Below are 21,742 nucleotides of genomic sequence, written 5' to 3'. Positions count from 1 at the left end.
TCAAAAAGTATATAATATGTCAACTCCTCGAAAATGATACTTACGACCTTTCATGCATTTTCGAAAAATTCCATTCAAAGGACCATATTCTGAACTCAAATTAATGCAATTTGAGAAATATCTACTGGATAGAACATATATGGCCCATTTTCTGTCCGAATAATAGCAGACACGATTTGACTGAGTCTGTTCATGAGAGGTAATGAAATGTTCAACACCTCTCACGCCCCCTAGCACCGGCTTAAGCGGAACTCTATTGCACATCTATTGAATGGACTCCATGATCCCAAAGGACCAAAAAATATAACAACACTACTTTAAAATCCGTGCGACCCTTCTATGAATGTAACAGGAGCTGGCATAGTCATATTTGATGAATGCAATGAAATCATTGTACCAGTAGGCATCAAGTTGTCTGCAGAATTCTGCATTTACTACCATAAGATTGGTCCTAGAAATTATTCGTGATTTCAAAATTAATAGGACGACCATATTAATTCAGCGACAATCTCCTTTCTTTCTATATAGTCAGGAGAATCAAAGTCAATGCCTGAAATGCTGCATGACATATTTCGTTAGGCTTCACATTTAATAGGGGAAATAGAAGAACAAAACTGGTTTTCGTACCAAAATCATGAAAACTGGAAAAGCATAGGTCGCCAAAAACGTCACACAGGACTAAAATGTAATGAATGTGCCGGTGTAACATTGAAAACTGACCCCGTTGAAAATAGACCCCATCGATCCCTTTTTAACGTTGAGAATTGACCCCGTCAACATTTCAACATTAAATTTTGATCAAAAGGTCCTTTTTCAACGTTGAGAATTGACCCCGTCAACATTTCAACATTAAATTTTGATCAAAAGGTCCTTTTTCAACGTTGAGAATTGACCCCGCCAACAATTCAACATTACATTTTTATCTATAGGGTCAATTTTCAACGGGGTCAATATTTAATTTTACACCGGCAAAATGGGCAAAACAGGTATTATAACATGAACTGAGTATGCTGAAATAAATAAAAATCAATGTACACGAAGCATATACAATGTAGCTTAAGGTTAAGGAGTATATGATCAAAACACAGAAATATTTGATAAACGAACAGCATCTTTACCAAAAATCTACCTGATCGTTACATGTTCTGTCGTACTTTCCCATACGATGGATACTAATATTCTGAAAAAGTTGTCCCCTTTAAAAATGATGCCATTTGTAAAGAAATAAAAATAACCAATTGCTGAAAACTGCGTTCCACCTAGTTATATATGTGAAATTTCTCTCACATTGAACGTAAACACGCATCGTATGATTTCTATAAACTTTGCGTGGGTTGAATTTTGCAGTCAGTAAACGGATAAATTATCGGAAGAAGAAGCTCTTACTGGTTTGTTTAGTTACTACTGATATTAAAAATGATTTTAATTCTTATTTTTCGAGAAATAAACAAATCGGCGAAACATTAAATTGTATTTTCTTGTAGTTTTTGAAATCGAAAGTAGATCGTCTATGTTTGGCTGCTTTCACGAAACGAAACAACTTTTTTATGAAAAGATTTAAATAAGAGGTAATTTAACAGTAAACTTCAATGTCAGATACTGCCAATTGCTGCTAAATGTCTTCGTATCATCACAATTTGTAAAATATATTGTTCAAACTAGAGAAAAGTGTAATCGTATCCGGATATAATATTTTGGGTAAATATCGAGCTGTGTTACGAAATTTTAAGAAAAAAACTAAAAACAAACTGAAACTGGTAGACTATACTGTCAGTACATCAATCATTAGCCGACTCAGGCCATTCAGGCCTTTGATTATGGGGATGTGGTTTACAAACTTCGTGAGATCTTGGGTCATGATAATTTTCCAACCGTATTTGGTAAAGTTATAAAACGTTTTATTAAAAGAGGTTACGACCCAACTGTTTTGCGACATACCGCATGTTTAGTTAGTGTTCAACCCGTTCACAGTTGGGCATTACGCTTCCCTCTTTGATTGTGTCTGACGGAAGAGGGGGAGGACTCTATGATAAGCAGTTTTTAAATCCTACCAGGACTGAACTATTTTGATATCCGTCTTCTGGCCTGTTTCGTCGGGCCCTTAAGGGTGTTTTTCTTGTTGCTCTGTCTTCTGAAAAGGCATTGAGTACATACGATTTTGGTTCTTAAGGTTTGCTTTTTGTATATTTATAAACGAGCATTTTTGTGTTTTACATGCCATACCTTTTTGTTTCCATTACGTGTGTTAGAGATTCACCTGTAGGGGATTTCTTTTATTTACACTGTCCCGTGTCTTTGGAACATGGTAGGGGTAAGAGTGAGGTGCGCACCATAAACCGATTTAAGCTCCCAAGTGGTGTTTTTGCCACTGACCGTTCCAAGGCGGTGCCCCACTGTGTTCCTTTGTTTGTTCGTTTTGTCCTCGTGTGTTGGCTTTGTGTGTGGGTGAGGGTGTTTGTGATGTGCACGTCTGCGTGATGTGGGTTTTGTTTTGTTGGGGGCTGCGTTTTTGGTACGTGGCATTCCCTGTTTGTTAATTGTCTTTGTTTTTGATCCAAAACACAAAATAACAAGAAACCATCCCACTCAAATACACAGCAATCATACAAAGTGGAATGTATCATTCAGCTAAGGCCATGTTATTAATTATATGTACAATATCGGGCTCTCGATGCGAAAAATTAGAAGATTAAGATATATGGACATAGAAACTTTCAAGATAATTAACAAGCAGTCACTATCTTATTTCCACGACTTAGTTAAAAAAAATAATTCTTATTCTTTTATATATACCAACGCGGCTGAAGTCCCACAGGTAGGAAACACAAGATATGGTCTCAAATCTTTCCGTTCTGCAGCTCCCAGACTCTGGAACTCATTACCCCAGCATTTCAGAGATGTTACGGGGCTGAATCAGTTCCGGAGTCTGATTAGCTAGTGGGACGGGCAGAATTGTAGATGCTCTTGTTGTTCTAATTAGATTATTTTTGCTATGTTCAGTTCTTGCTTTTTCCGCCCTCTGTCAACCATTGTATGTTTAGTGTGCTTAGTTTTATGCAGGTGCTGATTGCTTGTATTATGCATGTTTTAGTTGCTCATTAATTTGCTTTATATTTCAGTTTGTAGTATGATTTGTCTGCTCTTACGTAGTTTAATATTCTTTTATTGACTTCTGAAAAGCAGCTGTTAATCAGTCCATAACAAATCTGATTTGATGTGGTAGATGTCTTAAACAATTTTTTAAAATGTTCTTTTTCACGTTCAGTGTTTTAAACTCCATTTGCTTTTAACTAGCTTTTAGGCCTAGGCCAAGATTAACAGATGCATTTCAGGTTTAACAAAATTTGTATGTATAAGTCATGTATTACTCATTAACTGTGATTTGCTAATGTTGTAATAGGTACACTTTTATTATGTTACTAAATATAATTTTGTTATTTATGTCGGTTTAGTTTAATCATATTTTATTGTAATCCTGACACAAGACATTATGGTAAATGTACATCAAGACAATAATATACAGATACATATGTAAATATATATACAACAGCGAACTATCATTGCATCAAGACATATATATTACTAATGTACATTAAGAAATATTCAGTAACTTTGCAAATGTGAGATAATACAAAAGGAGCCCGCCCGCTTAGCTCAGTAGGTAAGAGCGTTGGTCTACGGACCGCTTGATCGTGAGTTCGATCCTCGGGCGGGGCGTATGTTCTCCGTGACTATTTGATAAACAACATTGTGTCTGAAATCATTAGTCCTCCACCTCTGATAATTCATGTGGGGAAGTTGGCAGTTACTTGCGGAGAACAGGTTTGTACTGGTACAGAATCCAGGAACACTGGTTAGGTTAACTGCCCACCGTTACATGACTGAAATACTGTTGAAAAACGGCGTTAAACCCAAAAACAAAATAATACAAAAGGGTTGGACCACAAGTTTTGCAAACATTAGAAATCGGTCCGTCCCTGATTTATGTCGGTCACTAGCTATACACAGCTAATGTTGTCTTTATATGAAACGCCGACTTTAAATAAAATTTAAATCTTGTATCTTGTATCGAGAAGTTGAGATGATACGATAAGATATTTCAACTATTTAGACCTAGGAGTGTTCCATCTTATAGACAGGCAATGGTGAATGTTTTTGGCAAAGTACAGCCAATGCATATTGGCTGTCGTTTCATGATATCTGCATGAATCATGATAGCAGATATGAGATGAATACCGGTAGCAAGACATTTCGACCACCTAACAAACTACACACACGCGCGGGCACATACACATGCGCACACGTACACGCACACGCACACACACACACACACACACACACACACACAATATATATTCTTACATAGTTTTATAAACACACACGCATACGCACATGCACACAAACAATATATTCTTACATCATTTTATAAACATACAGGTATTAATACTAAATGTTTTATCTCAGTAACAGCATTTCCTCAAAAAGATCTCATAATCATTATACCCGATCAAAGAGATTCCCTAAATTGTGTTTTAAAAGTCATAACTATCCTCAGAAACTAAGTCAATGTAATATTGAATCAAAAACATAAAAAAACAACATTTCTTAGAGGTTGAAATGTCTTGGGGTTGAAATGTCTAGCATTCGTATTTTGTTGATTAAGACATCTTCTGACGGAAACATCAACAAAAATGTATTGCAGTCTATAAGAAGTAATTATAAAGCTTTACATCATTTTTGGGGGCAATGCCCCCAGATTTAACAAACCGTCTTTCAATTTTCTTGTCGAGCTTATGACCAAACTGACAACACACAGAAAACAAGTTCCAAAGTATTTACCAAACATAACTTTCATATTGCATTTAGCAATTATATTTTCGATCCAGGTTTGATTAAATAGATCTACACATTTTATATCAACAACAGTATGTGAAGAAAACTAAACTGCATTATAAATATAAATTATAATAGATCTTCTTAAGCGTAAGAATAATAAAGACGCTTGATTTAATCACGTGATCGATTCTGAAACCGACACTTGTTTTGATCATGTGACCTATTCTGAAATCCAATAGCCAGCGGTGTGGAATTCCTATGTCCGACTTGGGACTTTTTGACGGCGGACAAGTGAGTTTTCGCATTCCGTTTGTCCGTGGACAAGCACAAATTTTCTGGTTTGAAATAAAAAAAGGAAAGAAAAATTTAGAAACGCTGAACAGTGCTTCAAGTTTATGGAGTTTATAAAAGAATTTGACGTATGAAATGGATGTTTCACCCGACGAGGGCCTCTTGAATTCTCTAGTTTTGGGAAAACAATACTGCGTCTAAATTTAGCAGCTCTTTCACTGCATTCTGATTGGTTCCCTGTCACGATCTCGCGTGATTTTGCACACGGTAATTTGGCAAATAGAAACCGGAAACGTAAACAATTATCACAAAGTTTTGGATAAATTTGTTGTTAAAACTTCGTCTGCAAACAAAAATGGAAGTCAACAGTCAAAGCACAAAGAGCTAGCTAATACTAGTCAGGAAGTTTCATGTTTTTTTTTCCAACAGTCAGAAAGTGTCATGCTTTCTCACATGGTTTCGCATGGAATGAAGAGCAGTCTTTTAGGTATTTCTGTTGAATGTTCGATGGCCTCGCAGACGAACATAAGCTAAAGTGTCGGAAGCTTATTTTTAAAACAGCTACAGTATTACACTTTATTATGTTTGCTTTTGTTACTACTTGTAGATTATTGTCCAAAATAATTATTTGCATGCTAAAATGTTGAAAATCCGTGATAGTAAGTTTTGACTGCGGACAAGTAGATTTTTAAGTCTTGTTTGTCCGTGCACAAGTGAAAAATATCCGCATTTCCACACCCCTGCAATAACTAGTTTCATTACGCTAAAAAAGTGTGTTCATGATTCTGCGTGAAAATAGCAACTACTAAGGAATTGCAACGCCACTGATAAGCCGACAGATTATTGATTTTTTCATCACCGTGCCTCGACACTGTTGTGTATGTGTATTATGGAGAAACTTTATCAGTTTGCGGCGATCAGTACCGTTTATCAGTAGGCGAATCTATAAATATGCGGCAACATCCTATAGATCCCGATTTGCAATCTGTTAAAATATCTTTTCTGTGCAGGTGTTATTTCTAAAATATTATTTCAAAAAATAGAGTGCTGAAATACTTTTCGCATGTCTAAGAAAATATTTTCAAGAGATGTTATTTATAAAAATTAATACTACATAAAAGATAATAATAATAAAAATAAAAATAAAATAAAAAACAATGGTTTACTTGAAATAGAATAGGTAGAAAAAAAATCATTACTTATTCGTCAGTTTGAATTTATAACTTATTTGGTTCGGGGGATGGTGGGGGGGGGGGGGGGGGTAAACGATTTTGACAGTTTGATTTTTTGTAATTATTATCTAATCTAATAACCGTCAGTAGATTTTTTCTCTCATTGTTCGAATTCGTAAAATCATCTATGAACAGATTACTTCTGTTTTACACCAACTATTAAGAACATTTTAAAGCTTACATATTTATGTACTTGGTCGGACCGTCCTTATTCGTGATTGTTTGTTATGTATAAATATATTTTGATCTCGAAATCAGCTGTAAATCGTTAATCAAAATGTCTTGTCCACAGAAGTTGCATAAAAATGAATTGAATTTCGAAAAGTAACTAAAACTTAAAATACACAACTGCACGGTGCATATCCATATTGGCGGACTCTTTGCGAAATATGCTTTGCAGTTATAAAAAGTCAGATAAACACACCTAATTAATTAAGCTGTAATGTTTCCAGATAGTCATTAGCCTAGAGCCTCTCTGTGCGTAGTGCAGAGAGCCTGTCTGTGCATCAAAAAAAAAAAAAAAAAAAAAAAAAAGAAAAGAAAACATATTGATAAATGAATACAAATAGTGCGCTTGATATGTATGATATCAAAGCAAAAACTGGTTAAAGACTGTGGAAAAAGTCGGGCTAGTGTTCCACAACAAATTTCATCGAGTTGCGAGCAAAATCGCTGATAATTAAAAAGTAAACACTATAAAATATAGAAAAGACAATCTTATGTTCAGTGCTCTACTTATTTTGAGCGACATACGTATGATCATGGATGGCAGCTGGATTTTTCGCCTTCCCATACCAACCAGGGCACTGTTTATAGCAAAAAATAGCCGGTGCCGACGCAAAGAAACCGCCGATATAGCAGATTTCGCAAAGAGTGCGTCGATATGGATACGTACTGTGAATTGGAGAGAACATCCTGGATATACATGTCATCTAGGGAAGGTTTGAATCCATGTGTCAAAAGTTATCGTATCAGAATCTTGCGGGCATGCAGTAATTTCAATTGGAACCACCACGCCATCGCAAATCAGGAGAGATATTTTTTTTTTACTTTTTCCTGAAATCTGACCTCACAATAGGGCCAATAGAAACGCGCTTATTCTGGAAAAGTACAACATTTCCCAAACTGAACATGTGCCCGATTCTTTAGTCTAAAGATCAGAACAGTCATTATGTATATGACGTGTTTAACATAGTTATTTTTGCAGGTGTTTGTGTGTTAACTAATGACGACTCCTTATTAAAATGATGCTTATTTGTAACAAAAAAAAAAAAAAAAGACATTCCTGACTTTTTTTAATTGATAAGTATTGTACACATTAGAAAACATAGCCTAGATTTTTTCAATGTCAGTTCAAGGAAATCCTGTTCCTTTTAACTTTCACACACTGAAATATTTTGACTTTCTTTCAAAACTTTCATAAAGTGTTACAAAGTTTTGCCTGTTTCTGTTAGACTCTCAAGAACACATGATGTCAGGACATAGAGTGCAAACTGAAGTATTGAAGAAATTGAAATACATTGTATAGCTTTATCTTTTTCATTTTATCAATGGCAATGAAAGGTTTTTGTTTGTCGATGAACAACTGCTATTGAACAAGACTAGATTTTTATCTTTCCCTTTTGAACAAAATATAGAAGTGTATTGAACACAAAGTTAATAAATTTTATTGTTGTGCACTGTTAAAGTTGTGACCACTCCATTTCTTGCCACACACAAGTGCATTACATAATGCCTGCATGTACTTCCCTGACATGAATGGGTTACATCAAGTCTGGAAACTGCAATGCATTGCCCCCATCAGTCCTCTCAGTACTTTGATTTTATAGTTGTATATTGTAAGTTTAAAACTTTCATGATATTGAGTTATTTACATGTCTTGGCCCTGAAATTATTGAGCAAACAATTTCATTCAAATAATTTGAAAATCATTGGTAAAGGAATACTTAAGGCGAGGTAGCTAAAGGAAAATAACTATGTTTTACTTTGACGTTTTTATGTTCGCGGAATATTTTGATATGACTTGTATGTTGTTGACGCATAATGCATCGCTGTCTGTGAATAAACGCTTCAAAGATGGCTGCGCCCTTGATTTTGTCTGAACTTGTCTGACAAATTGGAAAACAGTATTTAAACAGATAGATCTCGACATATTTTAGTTTTAAATATACCTTCAGTAGGTTTGTTATGCGTTTTATACTTTGCCGGTTTAAAATGATGTTTCAATATGTTTATTTAAATTTTATTTTTAGTCGTTTGTTTTCCCTTACTCGTATAATCTTCGGACAGGTGTTAGTTTTCGTACATCTCTGTTTTGAGAGATCAAGAGTAAAAGAACAATGTTAATGAAACAAAACAAACTCCTTAAATTATCAAAATGTACACAAAAAAGGTTATTATTATATACTCTTGATTCAGGATTTCTAAAACGTGTGTCCATAAAAAATCAATGCAGGCATTCACTTTTCAAACTCCTAGCTCATTATGTTGCATAGAGGGTAACTTAAATACTGTATGATTTTTAAGACACAAAAGTGCAGATTAGAAATAATCAAAGAGAAAGTATCATGTATTTGATTTTGAATGGGGCTACAGGGGTTCCATTTGACCCAGAACCCCGGGTCTGGACCCGGAAGATTTTCAAAAGACGCTCAAAGGACCCGGCGTGATACTTGCCTGTGTGTCACTCGGGACCCGGCGTTATTTTCCTTTGATAATTCTTCCTCTTATCATTCATTTCCTACAGTTTAACTATGTCCACGATAAACACGTGTTCAAAATAAACACTCGCCCTCCTGCCTTTGATCTTCTGCTAGATCCCGCTCTTTATCTTGTGGACATGCCTGGCCGATTTTTTTTTATCAGCAAGTTACTTCATTGCGAGTGCACATAGGTAATAGAATCAATGAAGTTTAAGATTAATTGATAAAGCATATTGATTGTGTACTGTCAAAAAGGCGCCAATTAATTATTAAATTATCTGTATTAAAGCGACCAGCTGATTACCGTGCATGCATACATGCCATATCTCCTGCCAGGAGTCTTTTTCTCCCGTATTTTCAGTATATCTCCCGGTCTTCCGCCGGGACATGAAGACCTCCGGTAAAAATATAAATTTTAAAAAAGTTCTCTGTCGAAAAAGCGTATCTCTGACCCAGTGTAGACCTTTAGAAAATACTTAAAATGCAATATCGAGTAGCCCGAAAATACTCTTCAAACATAATTTTGATAGTTGTCTATAATCTAATGTATATTACGTTATAGCTCATATTGTCATGCATGTCATGAATTGAGTATTAAATAAACTGTAAACTGTATAATCCCTAGCTTGTTTATCGAGAGATACTAGTACACGCCTGAGGCATTAATTATCTTACCACCTACTGTCACCATCTCCAAACAATTAACCATTTAATCTTACCCGTAGGCAATTGTAAACATGTGCATGGAAGATTTTAGACTGATTCAATACCATCAAAGTCGCTGATTTGTAGTTTTCAAAACAATATGTAAACCAGTCTTAAAATTATGTCATTTTATCGCCACCTGCCAAAATGTACTTTCGTTTTTGCTGACCTCGATATTTATCGAGCCATCAGAGGATGAGGCAGGTAAGTGCTAACACCGAGTTTATGCTTCTCAATTTAAATACTTGTACAATATGCAAAAAATCAATTACAATTTAACAAAAATTGGCGAGTTAATGCCGGACTACACAGAATTTCGGACAGACATGAATTCGGATAAGTGAATTTTATGAAATAAATTGCAGTCCATACTACCCGAAGAATTGACTGCCATTCCTTTGTGATATAATTGTCATGTTGTAATAATTAACAGGAGAAGAATTCCCAGTTTAAATACATGTAGTTTTAATCTAAACATGGACAGTCGAGCAAAAGAACAACTTCCATTTTTTTTAACAACTTCATTTCTGAAAAGAAATGACTACCCTTAATTACTACCCTTAAAAGACTGTTTTGACATGATATCTCTGCAATCTTTTGAGTATTGTATGCTGAAACATGTCAAAAAGATCACTCTTCTTAGATGCAGATCAACACATTAAGCAAAAACAAAGTTCCTAGTTCAGTCTTTCATGGAATTCTGAATTTTCTTGGTTAAGCAGGCACGTGTCCAGGTGGGGGGCCAGGGGGCCCGGGCCCCCCCAGCTGACTGCCTAGTTACGATTTTTATTACTATGGGCCCCTCAATTAACAAATTTATACACCAGCGCAACTGGCTTGATTTGACAGAAATACACAGGCTAAAGAGCCATAAAACCATGTCCGGTAGTGGAAATTAGCCCCAGGCATGTCACAGGTAAAAGTTAATCTGTGCATGCTTCATTGATTGCTTGATCGGTACATGTACTTGATTGGGTAGTGGAGAAACTATTATGTTTTTTACTCTTTGGAAGTGTTATAAAATGATCAGAACATTGTTGGTTTTGTTAAGTAAATCTTAAAATGAATCTGAAAATTGAAACATTATGATGGTTGAATTTTGTTTCAACATTAAGGCACATTCCCCAAATTTATTAAATTGATAGATATTTATCCTATCTTTTTATTTTACAACAATTATGAATTTGAAACTACTGTATCAATTTTACTCTTTTGGGTCCAATAACCTTACTTAAAAACTCTCATAGTTTTAAAAGTAGTTTCTCAGTAAATCTCACAAAACGCATCTAAAACTCGTTACTTATGAGGGGTTTTATACATAAAAATATCATTTAATATGTGCTGTGATGTTATAGTTTGTACAGTCAAAGAAGTATAAAATACACATCTATTTATTTTTATAGATCTTTGGTACAGTTAAGAGTTCATTGTCATTTGAAATCTATGATGTAAATAGTAATTGTCATTATACTTCGTTTGTTTTGTTGGAAATCTAAAAACATTTGGCCATTTTGCAAATAGGATACCCTTAATAATTAGACTAGCCACTAGTTTCTATGATTTTTTTTTTCTTTTTTATGTTCATAGAGACAAAAGCCAGTCTATTCTAGAGATTTTCTAAGAGGACTGATGTTAAAATTGTAATATTGGACATAGTATATAGACTGGCTCAGTTCACTTCATGAAATCATAAAAATGTGGGAAAAAAATTATCATAGTCTAGGAGCTAGTCTTCTTAATAATCATCTTAAAACTTCAACATTTTTTTCAACTGGGTATCATACAGAAAAATAAGTCCATACACTGTGACTGTACAATCATACATATATTGAAAAAGGCTTGATGAAATGATTAAAAAGTAGACTTTTCCTTAAATATATGATACATTCATGCATCCTTAAAGGTGTTTCAGGTAGCAGGAAAATGCATCTATTCATGTGCCATATTAAAAAATTTTCGCAATCGGGAGGGGATACCCCTCCCGAACCCACCCCAGGTTTGGCCCCCCCAGCAAACAAATCCTGCACACGGGCCTGTTAAAGTATTTTTAAGTGCTATAAGTAATAAGCATGCATTCTGTACACAATTGTTGGCTCCACTCAACAATTGAATATAGAATGCTTGATGATTTTTTCATGAAAACGGCTATTTAGCGCGTAAAAAATGAGCAAATAAAATTCTCCCTTATTTTTACCAAAATCTCCCTTAAAAAATGCCCTGTTGAGACAAATCTCCCTTATTGACCGTCTGAAAATATGGAAAGTTAGATCACTGCGAGTGCACATAGGTAATGAGAATCAGTGAAGTGTTAAGATTAATTGATAAAGCGTATTGATTGTGTACTGTCAAAAAGGCGCCAATTAATTATTAAATTATCTGTATTAAGCGGCCAGCTGATAACTATGCATGTGAAAAGTACCCTGCAAGATTTCTTCATGCAAACTTTAAATTAGACCATTGTTTAGTGTAATTAGAATCCTGAACGGACATTCTAAACTTATTTTTGCTTTCCAAATTCATTAAAATTTGTGGATTTTCTTGTTGAAATTAAGGTACGATCACTAATTACATTAATAACATTAACATACTGCCAATGACATAATATTATGCAATTTTTCCAAAATTCACTAAAAAACTGACTTTCAATGCAATTTTTAATGAAAAGTAGCATAATTATTTGAGGAACTATCTCTGGTTTACCTTAGTAGACCAAGATAACTGAGCAAAAACAACATTCAGACGACATTCCGAAAGTGTACCAGTATCCTGATAGTACGTTTTGCATACATTTTTTACAGAGTGTTATAGCACTTTTCTGTTAAAAAATTAAAATATTGAAGAAAAACCTAATCAAATTAACATGAATTTTGATAAATATTAATTTACAATATGAGATTATATGACCTAGCATTCAACTTTTCTCTATTTTGTTGTTATGCTGTAACATGATCTTGGTTTTATTGTTTTATTAGCTATTTATTACGTATTACTATATAAGAAAATATAGTCAATTGTATTGACATGTTGGGACAGGACTCCTGTATTTTGGAAAGCGGAGCGGAAAAATGTGCAGCCCGATACAGGACTCGAACTTGCGACCTTCTGCTTGCAAGTCAGATGCTCTACCAACTGAGCTAATCGGACAAACGATATCATAGACTATTATATACATTATATATACACTGCTACATTCCTCTCTCCTGTTTTTTCAACCTTCTGCTTGCAAGTGAAAGTCAGATGCTCTACCAACTGAGCTAATCGGACAATCGATATCATAGACTAATTATATACATTATATACACACTGCTACATTTTATTGAATGGCTTCTTAATCTCTCGAAGGAAATAAGGGAAATATTTCTTTGTAATAGATGAATAAGTCATATTAAAATAAATCAAATAATGTAGCAGAAAAAAAGGAATTTGTTATGCACAAAAAACCTGATAAAAGTTTCAAAATCTAGGACATGACTTTAACACTCCATCAAACATTATCAGTAACCTTATGTTCAAAAATACAATTGATTTGTCATTTGTCATTCATACACATATATGAGTCCAGAATCATAATTTTCATCTTGTATTCAAAGCTAACAAAAAAGTGGTGGTTGTTGCTATTGCATGCGACATGCTTTCTGCCTTGTGAGTTGTATATTCAACATCTCTTTTCCCGAAATCCTTTAATTGCCGAAGCGACATATCATAAAAGCAACCTAATAAACATGCCAGTTAGCCTGAACACTTCCACATGCTACTTGATCTTTCATGCTAACTTGCTGTCAGTTAAAATAAGCAGTATTTTAAACCAATGACACTTTTGATGCAAAAAGTGTGACATATCTTATTAGTAGGATTATTTAGATCTGTCTTTACAAGGGTTGGCCTAATAAATCATAGACTTTTGTAATAAATAATGTTTACTGACATCCAGTTGTAATTATTTTACATACAGGTATATTTTCTCCTATTCCAAGAAACTAGAAATGTCTTTTTTAAAAAATTACTTTTTTTAATGTTTTTGAGCTTTTATCGAGGTACGATACATGTAAGCAGGACAACCCAAACGGCGCAACAGTATGCAACTAAATTCTGTCTTCAAACAGTTGTAACAACGCAAATTTTCTATATATCCTCTACATCGTGCATATAATATTATGTCAGTGTAAATCATTCTGATGCCTTGCTGCAGAATTTCAAGTATTTAAAGTGACATCACAAGATGTTGAAGAGTATTGAGATATTTCATGCATATTGATAACAAAAAAATCAATATGAGTGATCAAAGCATTTTGTGAAATTGGTGACTTAGGAAGATGCTGTGCACCACCAGAAAGTTATCAAATTCTGTGTAGAATGTGGAATAACTCCTATTAAAATGTACTCTGAAGATGTTGCAACATCTTTAAAAGCCTTGGCTTGATTTCAAAATAATTTGACAGCAATGTTCTTTCGGTGATCTACCAAATTCATTCAAATCATTCTGTTTTGTTCTAAAGCATGTTTTCCAGGGTGCAGGGCTAGTTTTCTCTATGTGGCTTTATAGAAAACCTTCACCTCTGAAACCTCTGGCCCTATTGTAAAATAATTTCACACAAATATTTTGGGTGACCCTCTATCAAAAACCTTCAAGCTCTTGCACACATTTGTTTAACTTTTAGGTTCTTGTGTTTCTTGATATTGTTGCTTAGTATCACATTATCATATCCCTATGCCTACATTAGTCCCCACATTCTGCCACATACCTCACATTATACCTCAACCCCCTCCAATGTATTTATACTACTTCTTGGTATTATGTCTAAGATTCTAGTGTCACAGTTCACCCCCAAACACAGAATGTCATTACTAATCATATTTAGTGGAAATTTTAAAAATGTTTCAGTCCTAAAACAATGGCCCTATTTCAAAATATTTTCACAAATATTTTCCTTGTGCCACCAGCTACCAAAACTGTCCAAGCAGGCTGTGAAGCTCATATGAGTGATTGAGGACCATCATTGCCCTCTTGTTTAGTTTAGGTCCACTTTTCTTTAATAAAATAGCTCTTAAATTGAATACATCTCTTTATCATCAGTAGGGGAATAAAAAGGCCAAGAACTATTATGATAACTTTTATTGCCTTACATTAAGCTCTTAAGATACACAGGTGGTGCTTGAAGAGTTATGGCCCTTGCCTTTATTTTTTTTTTTCAACTTTTTTTATGCCTTGCATGTTTTTTGATATGTAAAGGAGTACTGAGAACCTACAAGCTGAGTTTTACTTTGTAACTGCAAGGATAGACTTAAAAATCTAACTGAAATTACACATCTTCTGCTGATTGAAATATCTGCCATCTTGTATAGCATCACAGTTTCCAGAGAACTCTACACTGTCTCTTACAGATGACAGTGGGTACATTTCTAAAAAGCAAAACAGTTGTTTTATGTAAAACTTATTAAAAATTCATTTTCCAACTGTGATGTGAGTCTGTGTATTGTCTTTCAGAAAAAATGGATTTACACACCACCACACAGTCTAACGCTAAACCTGCTGCCAAGGCAGAATGGCATGATTGGGTCGGTGAATTGTTTGAACCAGCATTTGGGGCAACAATAGAAGATCTTGTTGCTCATGAAGAGGAACCGAAGAACAAGCCTAGGGTGAAGCATATTTCTGTACATGATCCAGAGGCTGTGCGAAAGGTATCCACTTTGCTTAACCCTTATCCAGCTAAATTTCTATAATGAACTTGTCCATTTTTCAGTTTGGACAGTACCATTAACAGATGTGCAGGCTGATCATGATCTACACTGGTCGCAAAGGCAGAATCTGTCGTGTTCAGCATGATAAGGGTAATCTGCATCTTGCATCTCATTGAGGCCTCCATGGCTGAGTTGTTAAGGTTGCTGACTTCAAATCACTGATGTGGGTTCAAGCCTTGCTAGGGGCTTTGAATTCCTCTCAGAGGAAGCCATTCAGCTGGCTTAGGAAAAGTTTCTTTAATTTCTACAGGGTGCATGATCCTACATGCGGCTGACACTTCCTTCATTATTTTATATAAACAATTGGATCTTCAAATTTTAGCACTAAAGAGCATTTCACTGATATGAAAACCATAAATAGCTAGCTTGGATGACATGTAATACAGTATGCTTACCAGAGTTAAAAAATTTAGATGTTGGGTTACATTTTTTTAAGATTAAAAAAATATCACCGTTTGAAAATGCGACCAAGAAAATATCTGTTCACCAGTTATGCTTATGTCTACATATTTTCATTGAGTAAAACATGGAAATGAATAATGACAGGGTCAGAATCTTGTATCAATACTGTCAGCAAGTAAAGTAAACCAGAAATGTGAGTGACACCTCATTTATAACCTCATTTGTACCATGTATAATATTTTATCAGCTGCATGAAACTACTCTTTTGGACAAATTCACATGTAACACTATGAATATCTGTTCTATAGGGATTTTTTTTTTTTCAAAATCGCCATAATGTCCACAGTCATTTTTTAGCTTGACTATACAAACTATGGAGAGCTGTCCTACTCGACCCGGCATCGGCGTCCTTTTGTGTCCGCAGTTTGGTTAAAGTTTTGATGCACTTTCTCTTTATCTCTGTAATTACTTGATGGATTTGTTTCAAACTTAAAATAGTTATTCCTCATCACCACCCACATCAAGTGACACAAGGGCCATAACTCTTGCACCAATATTTCATGAATGATCCCTTGACTTACAATTTCAGGTTAACTTAAGGCTTTGGTGCACTTTCACTCTATCTCAGTTATTACTAAATGGATTTGATTCAAATTTAAAATAGTTGTTTCACATCATCACCCACATCATAGGATACAAGGTCCATAACTCTGGAACCAATTTTCCATGAATTATGTCCCCATTTTACTTAGAATTTCAGGTTAAAGTTTTGGTGCACTTTCACTCTATCTCTGTTATTACTAAAATGGATTTTATTCAAACTTAAAATAGTTGGTCCACATCATCACTCACATCATATGACACAAAGGCCATAACTCTTGTGCCAATGTTTCATGAATTATCCTGCTTTTTACTTAGAATTTCAAGTTAAAGTTTTGTTGCAGTCACTCTGTATCAGTTATTACTAAATGGATTTAATCAAACTTGAAGTGTCAACATAGTGCATGTATGACATTTAGGAGTGATGCATTATGACATTTAGGAAGATTATTGATTTGATGAACAAAACATAGAGCTCTGCAATATTTTTGAAATGGAAAACAGTAAAAATTATATATGTTTCATAAATACAAAAAAGAAAAGAAATATGTACCTTCGGTGTGTTACGAAGATGGTTGTAACTTACCGATGTGTTACGAAGATGGTCGAAACGTGTCACGTGACCCAAGTTTTTTCTTAAATTTAAAATAAAATTAATAAAATATATAGATCTGTATATAAATAGAATATTCTATCATTTAAATAAAGTATTAATGTATCACACATCTACGAATAAAAAAAATTTGTACAGGATCGAAAACCGTCACGTGACTTACTTCAGGTCCCACACTCGAAAAAAATTTAGCATACTAATAAACACAACACAAGCATGATGTATTTTTTTAATAACAACATGTTTTCTTGAATATCAACATGTATTCTATAAGGCCAAGCTCTTTTCAGGCTAACAACAGGCCAGATGTTATATTTCGTACCTTTTTTTCTCTGACATAATTTGCAGAGGTACACATAGCATTTTTGAAGTAAGAAAAAGGATTTGCTGAGACATTAACTCCAGTCAAATGTAAAAATTAAATATTTTAGGTTTATGAGAAGGTTCACATGATGACAGTTCTAGATGAAGAGATGAGGCGTCAACAGAAAGAGCAGAGAACCAAACCAGCCTTGAAACAAACAACAAAACAGGAGAACCAGACTGAACAAAAACAAGGTAACATATTGTTTTGAAAATGAAATTGTCAGCAGCTCACTAGAACCAAGAGTTAAGGATGCGTTGTTAATATAGATAGATGCTGCAGCTTGCATTGTGTGTCATTCATTGTCTGTCTTCTAAAATTTTACTTATACATCTCCTCCCAACTAGTGGTCAGAATTTCACCAAACTCGGTCTGTAGGGTTCTATCTCAGTTTTTTTCAATGGTTCTGCTTTATAGCATTCAGCGGCTACCAGAACTAAAAACAATTTCTCACAAAACACTTGATAGATCTTTAGAATCTTGATCTGTAGCAACTTTGGTTTGACATTTCAAGTTCGCTCAGATGGTTCTACATGACTGCACTGAAGAGTCACCATAACAAAAATATAACAAAAATGAAACAACAGTGAAACAACTTGATGGATGTTCAACAAACTTGGTTAGAAGCAAGATCAAAAGGACAAGGTCATGTGAGGGTCTTAGGGCTTATGGGGCAATTATAGCCCTGTTTATGATAATCCTCGTGTTTGAAATATAGATGTATTTTAAGTTTTCTGTACCCAGAAAAATATAAGCAATTTTAGGATTGAGGTGCTTTTACTGTTTTCTTCTGGATGATACAGACTGAAAAAGTACTATTCATCTAAATAATTAAGACAAGATGGACCTTGTAATCTTCTATGAACAATTTTGATTGTTGACATTGCAACTTAGGTCTGTGCTTTATTAAAAAATTACAGTAACAGTGCAGAAATTCTTCTTTGCTTCCTTGTTGATGGGCATGCTGTTTAAAATTTCAGTTCTCTTTTAATTTCAGTAACTTCACAGAGTGAGATGCGGCCTGGTCAAGTAACAGTAGATCTTACTGAGTCCTGTATCTGGGACACCAATGAGATAAGCATTCTCCGTGAAGCATACAAATCTCTCAAACAACAGAGTATAGATGCAATGGTTTGTTACAGAGAAACTACTAAACGTAATAAAGAACTTGAAAGTCTGACTTCGCAGCAGAAAGAAATAATTGAGACTCAGAAACGTAAACTGACGGAAGCGCGAAAAGCAAATAAGAGATTACACATTAATGTGAATAGTCTTAATGAAGAAGTGAAATATTTGACTGCTAAAGTTGGTGCGATGGAAGAAGTGATGAGAGAAATAAAAGCTGATCAGTCTGATATGGTAAAAGAACTTCATGATAACCGCGTAACTACAGATAAAGAAAGAATGGAAAGAGGTAGAATTCAAATGAAGCTAGAAAATCTGAGAAAAGAGGCGCTAGCGGAAAAACTTGCTGCTGAAGATAAGATTCGAACACAGTGTAGAAAAGCTATTCATGATCTTAAAGAGCAAGTGAAACAGTTAGAAGCAGAGTTGAAAGAGGAGAAAAATAAGAGACAAATTACAGAGAAAGGGTTGAAACATTTGAGAACACATTTCTCAAGTTTATCTGTGCAGGATATATTGCCACAAAATGCAGTAAATACAGACCAGGTTAAATTTGTACAATATTGAATTTTAGAGTTATGACTCATTTATTGAATGTGATGTAAGGAAAATGAGTTTTTCTAATCAAATGAGGTGTTTAGTCTGGATTATCAAACAATTGAGAGTAGTGATTAGAGCATACATGTATATATATACTGAGCAACATTTTTGATTTAGTCACGTCACATTCATGAATATTATAAAAAGTTTTCAAGATATCACAGAAACTTCATATATTTGTTAATAAACTGATAGTGAACATAATCATGTTGTTTAACCTTTAGCCTGTTGAATTTCAAAAATGGACTGGTTCATCATTCAATTTGGCAGTACCATTTATTATTCGAAGGGGTGTTCACTGAAAATTTACTGACTGAATAGCGAACAGTGGAGACCATGCAGGCTGATCTTGGTCTGCACTGGTCGCAAAGGCAGAATCACTTGCCGCCAGTAGGCTAAAGGTTAAAGATAAAATTACCATTATAAGATACTATATTTGATATTGAGGGAATAACATTCCCCCATCTGCATAGTATTAAGCTAATTTGATTTTTACATTTTTAGCTCGACTATTCATAGAATAGTAGAGCTATTGGACTCGCCCATGCGTCGGCGTCGGCGTCGGCGTCGGCGTCTGCGTCCGCGTCCGCGTCCCGATTTGGTTAAGTTTTGTATGTAAGCTGGTATCTCAGCAACCACATGTGGGAATGGATTGAAACTTCACACACTTATTCACTGTGATAAACTGACTTACATTGCACAGGTCCCATAACTCTATTTTGCTTTTTTACAAAATTATGCCCCTTTTTTGACTTAGAAATTTTTGGTTAAGGTTTTGTATGTAAGCTGGTATCTCAGTAACCACTTGTGGGAATGGATTGAAACTTCACACACTTATTCACTGTGATAAACTGACTTACATTGCACAGGTCCATAACTCTATTTTGCTTTTTTACAAAATTATGCCCCTTTTTCGACTTAGAATTTTTTGGTTAAGGTTTTGTATGTAAACTGGTATCTCAGTACTCACTAATTGGAATGGATTGAAACTTCACACACTTGTTCACTGTCATGATCTGACATGCACAAAGCAGGTTCCATAACTCTATTTTGCTTTTTTACAAAATTATGCCCCTTTTTCGACTTAGAATTTTTTGGTTAAGGTTTTGTATGTAAGCTGGTATCTCAGTATCCACTAATGGGAAAGGATTGAAACTTCACACACTTGTTCACTGTCATGATATGACATGCAGTGCAAAGGGTCAATAACTCAACTTTGCATTTTACAAAATTATGCACCTTTTTAAACTTAGGAGTTTTGGGTTAAATTCTTATATGTAAGCTGGTATCTCAGTACCCTCTAATGGGAATGGATTGAAACTTCACACACTTGTCCACTGTCATGAGCTGATAAGCACTATGCAGGTTCCATAACCCTATTTTGCTTTTTTTAAATTATGCCCCTTTTTCGACTTTCGTATTCATTCAGTCGACAAGGCTGTTGAATAGTCGAGCGTTGCTGTCCTCCGACAGCTCTTGTTATCTATTATAATTATGCAACAGGTTGATGCAACTGAATACAGAAGACTTACCTGAATTAAACTATACCAAATTTGGCCTTCAAAATACTTAGGTTGTTTACAAAACTGCGGATGCTTTATATACTGAACAGCAAAAGAAACTATCCAGTTTTATAACTGGGGTATTTTTTATTTAAAAACTTAAATCACTTGTGTTTTTCATATCACATTACACTTGAAGAACTTCACGTGTAAAATTTTAAAAAATCAATCAACTGTGAAGTCAGTAGTCCCACAATAGCCGTTTTGCACGCAAACTCGCGTGCACCTGTAAATAACAATTTTCTTTGTGAAATTTTATTGTCTTTGGAAATATTGATAATTGGCTAACTCGAAAAACAGCATAAATATTGTTGGTTGCATCACACGACTGAATCAAATTTACTGCGATAACCCAATTGGGATGTTACAATGCAACTGACGTGCAGAATATATAGCCTTTCAAACGGCTATTGTGTGACTACTGACTTCACTGTTGACTGTTGATTGACTATTAAAAAATTATCAAGTGAAGATCTTCAAGTGTAATTTTGGTATGAAAAAACAATTCAAATTTGAAAAATTACTTTTTTATTTCAAAATATGCCAGTTATACATCTGGATAGTTTCTTTTGGCTGTATATTCAGTATATTTTATTTTCAGTAATGGTCTTTATATAAAAAGGATGTAATCTGAAAACTTAGTTTTTTCAAAATGTTTCTGTAAAATGTCTAAAGTAATGTTGAAATATAATGTTATGATTTTCTAACTGGATAACTGATTTCTGTTATATTACAATTGAAACCTGCATAACTGGATAACTGATTTCTGTTTCATGTATTACAGTTGAAACCAGCATCATTATACACCAGCCATGTGATTTTATGGACTTTTTGCAGTTTTAGTGTAATCAGCAATTATAAGTGTTAAATAAAATAAAAGAATGCAGTATAAAGAATTCAGTCTTAACCAAAAACCACAAACTGTAATGCTGTTTCATCATTTGAAAGAAATATTTGAAACTTAAAAG

The 21,742-nt window shown here is 34.4% G+C and overlaps 1 protein-coding gene across 2 annotated transcripts; it reads left to right on the top strand.

Moving 5' to 3' along the window:
• Nucleotides 1-8,406: 8,406 nt before the first annotated feature.
• Nucleotides 8,407-21,216, top strand: LOC123554259 (cingulin-like). 2 transcript variants are annotated; one of them, XM_045344270.2, is made up of 4 exons: nt 8,407-8,535; nt 15,252-15,448; nt 17,555-17,681; nt 18,485-21,216. In XM_045344270.2, the coding sequence occupies exons 2-4, from the start codon at nt 15,257-15,259 to the stop codon at nt 19,177-19,179; spliced, it is 1,014 nt and encodes a 337-aa protein (XP_045200205.2). In that variant the 5' UTR covers nt 8,407-8,535; nt 15,252-15,256; the 3' UTR covers nt 19,180-21,216. The 2 variants fall into 2 exon arrangements, with proteins under 2 accessions (XP_045200205.2, XP_045200207.2); XM_045344272.2 differs by having other exon boundaries at nt 8,408-8,539.
• The last annotated feature ends 526 nt before the right edge of the window (nt 21,217-21,742 follow it).

This window comes from Mercenaria mercenaria, chromosome 7 (assembly GCF_021730395.1).
Source record: "Mercenaria mercenaria strain notata chromosome 7, MADL_Memer_1, whole genome shotgun sequence".
Classification (NCBI taxonomy): domain Eukaryota; kingdom Metazoa; phylum Mollusca; class Bivalvia; order Venerida; family Veneridae; genus Mercenaria; species Mercenaria mercenaria.
This window is presented reverse-complemented; position numbering and strand designations above follow the sequence as displayed.

What these genes read in the sequence shown, in the direction of transcription:
- LOC123554259 (XM_045344270.2), top strand. Translation starts at nt 15,257, where the DNA reads ATGGATTTACACACCACCACACAGTCTAACGCTAAACCTGCTGCCAAG. An exon ending in ATCCAGAGGCTGTGCGAAAG is followed by an intron (nt 15,449 to 17,554) that starts GTATCCACTTTG and finishes TAAATATTTTAG; the next exon opens with GTTTATGAGAAGGTTCACAT. An exon ending in CCAGACTGAACAAAAACAAG is followed by an intron (nt 17,682 to 18,484) that starts GTAACATATTGT and finishes TTTTAATTTCAG; the next exon opens with TAACTTCACAGAGTGAGATG.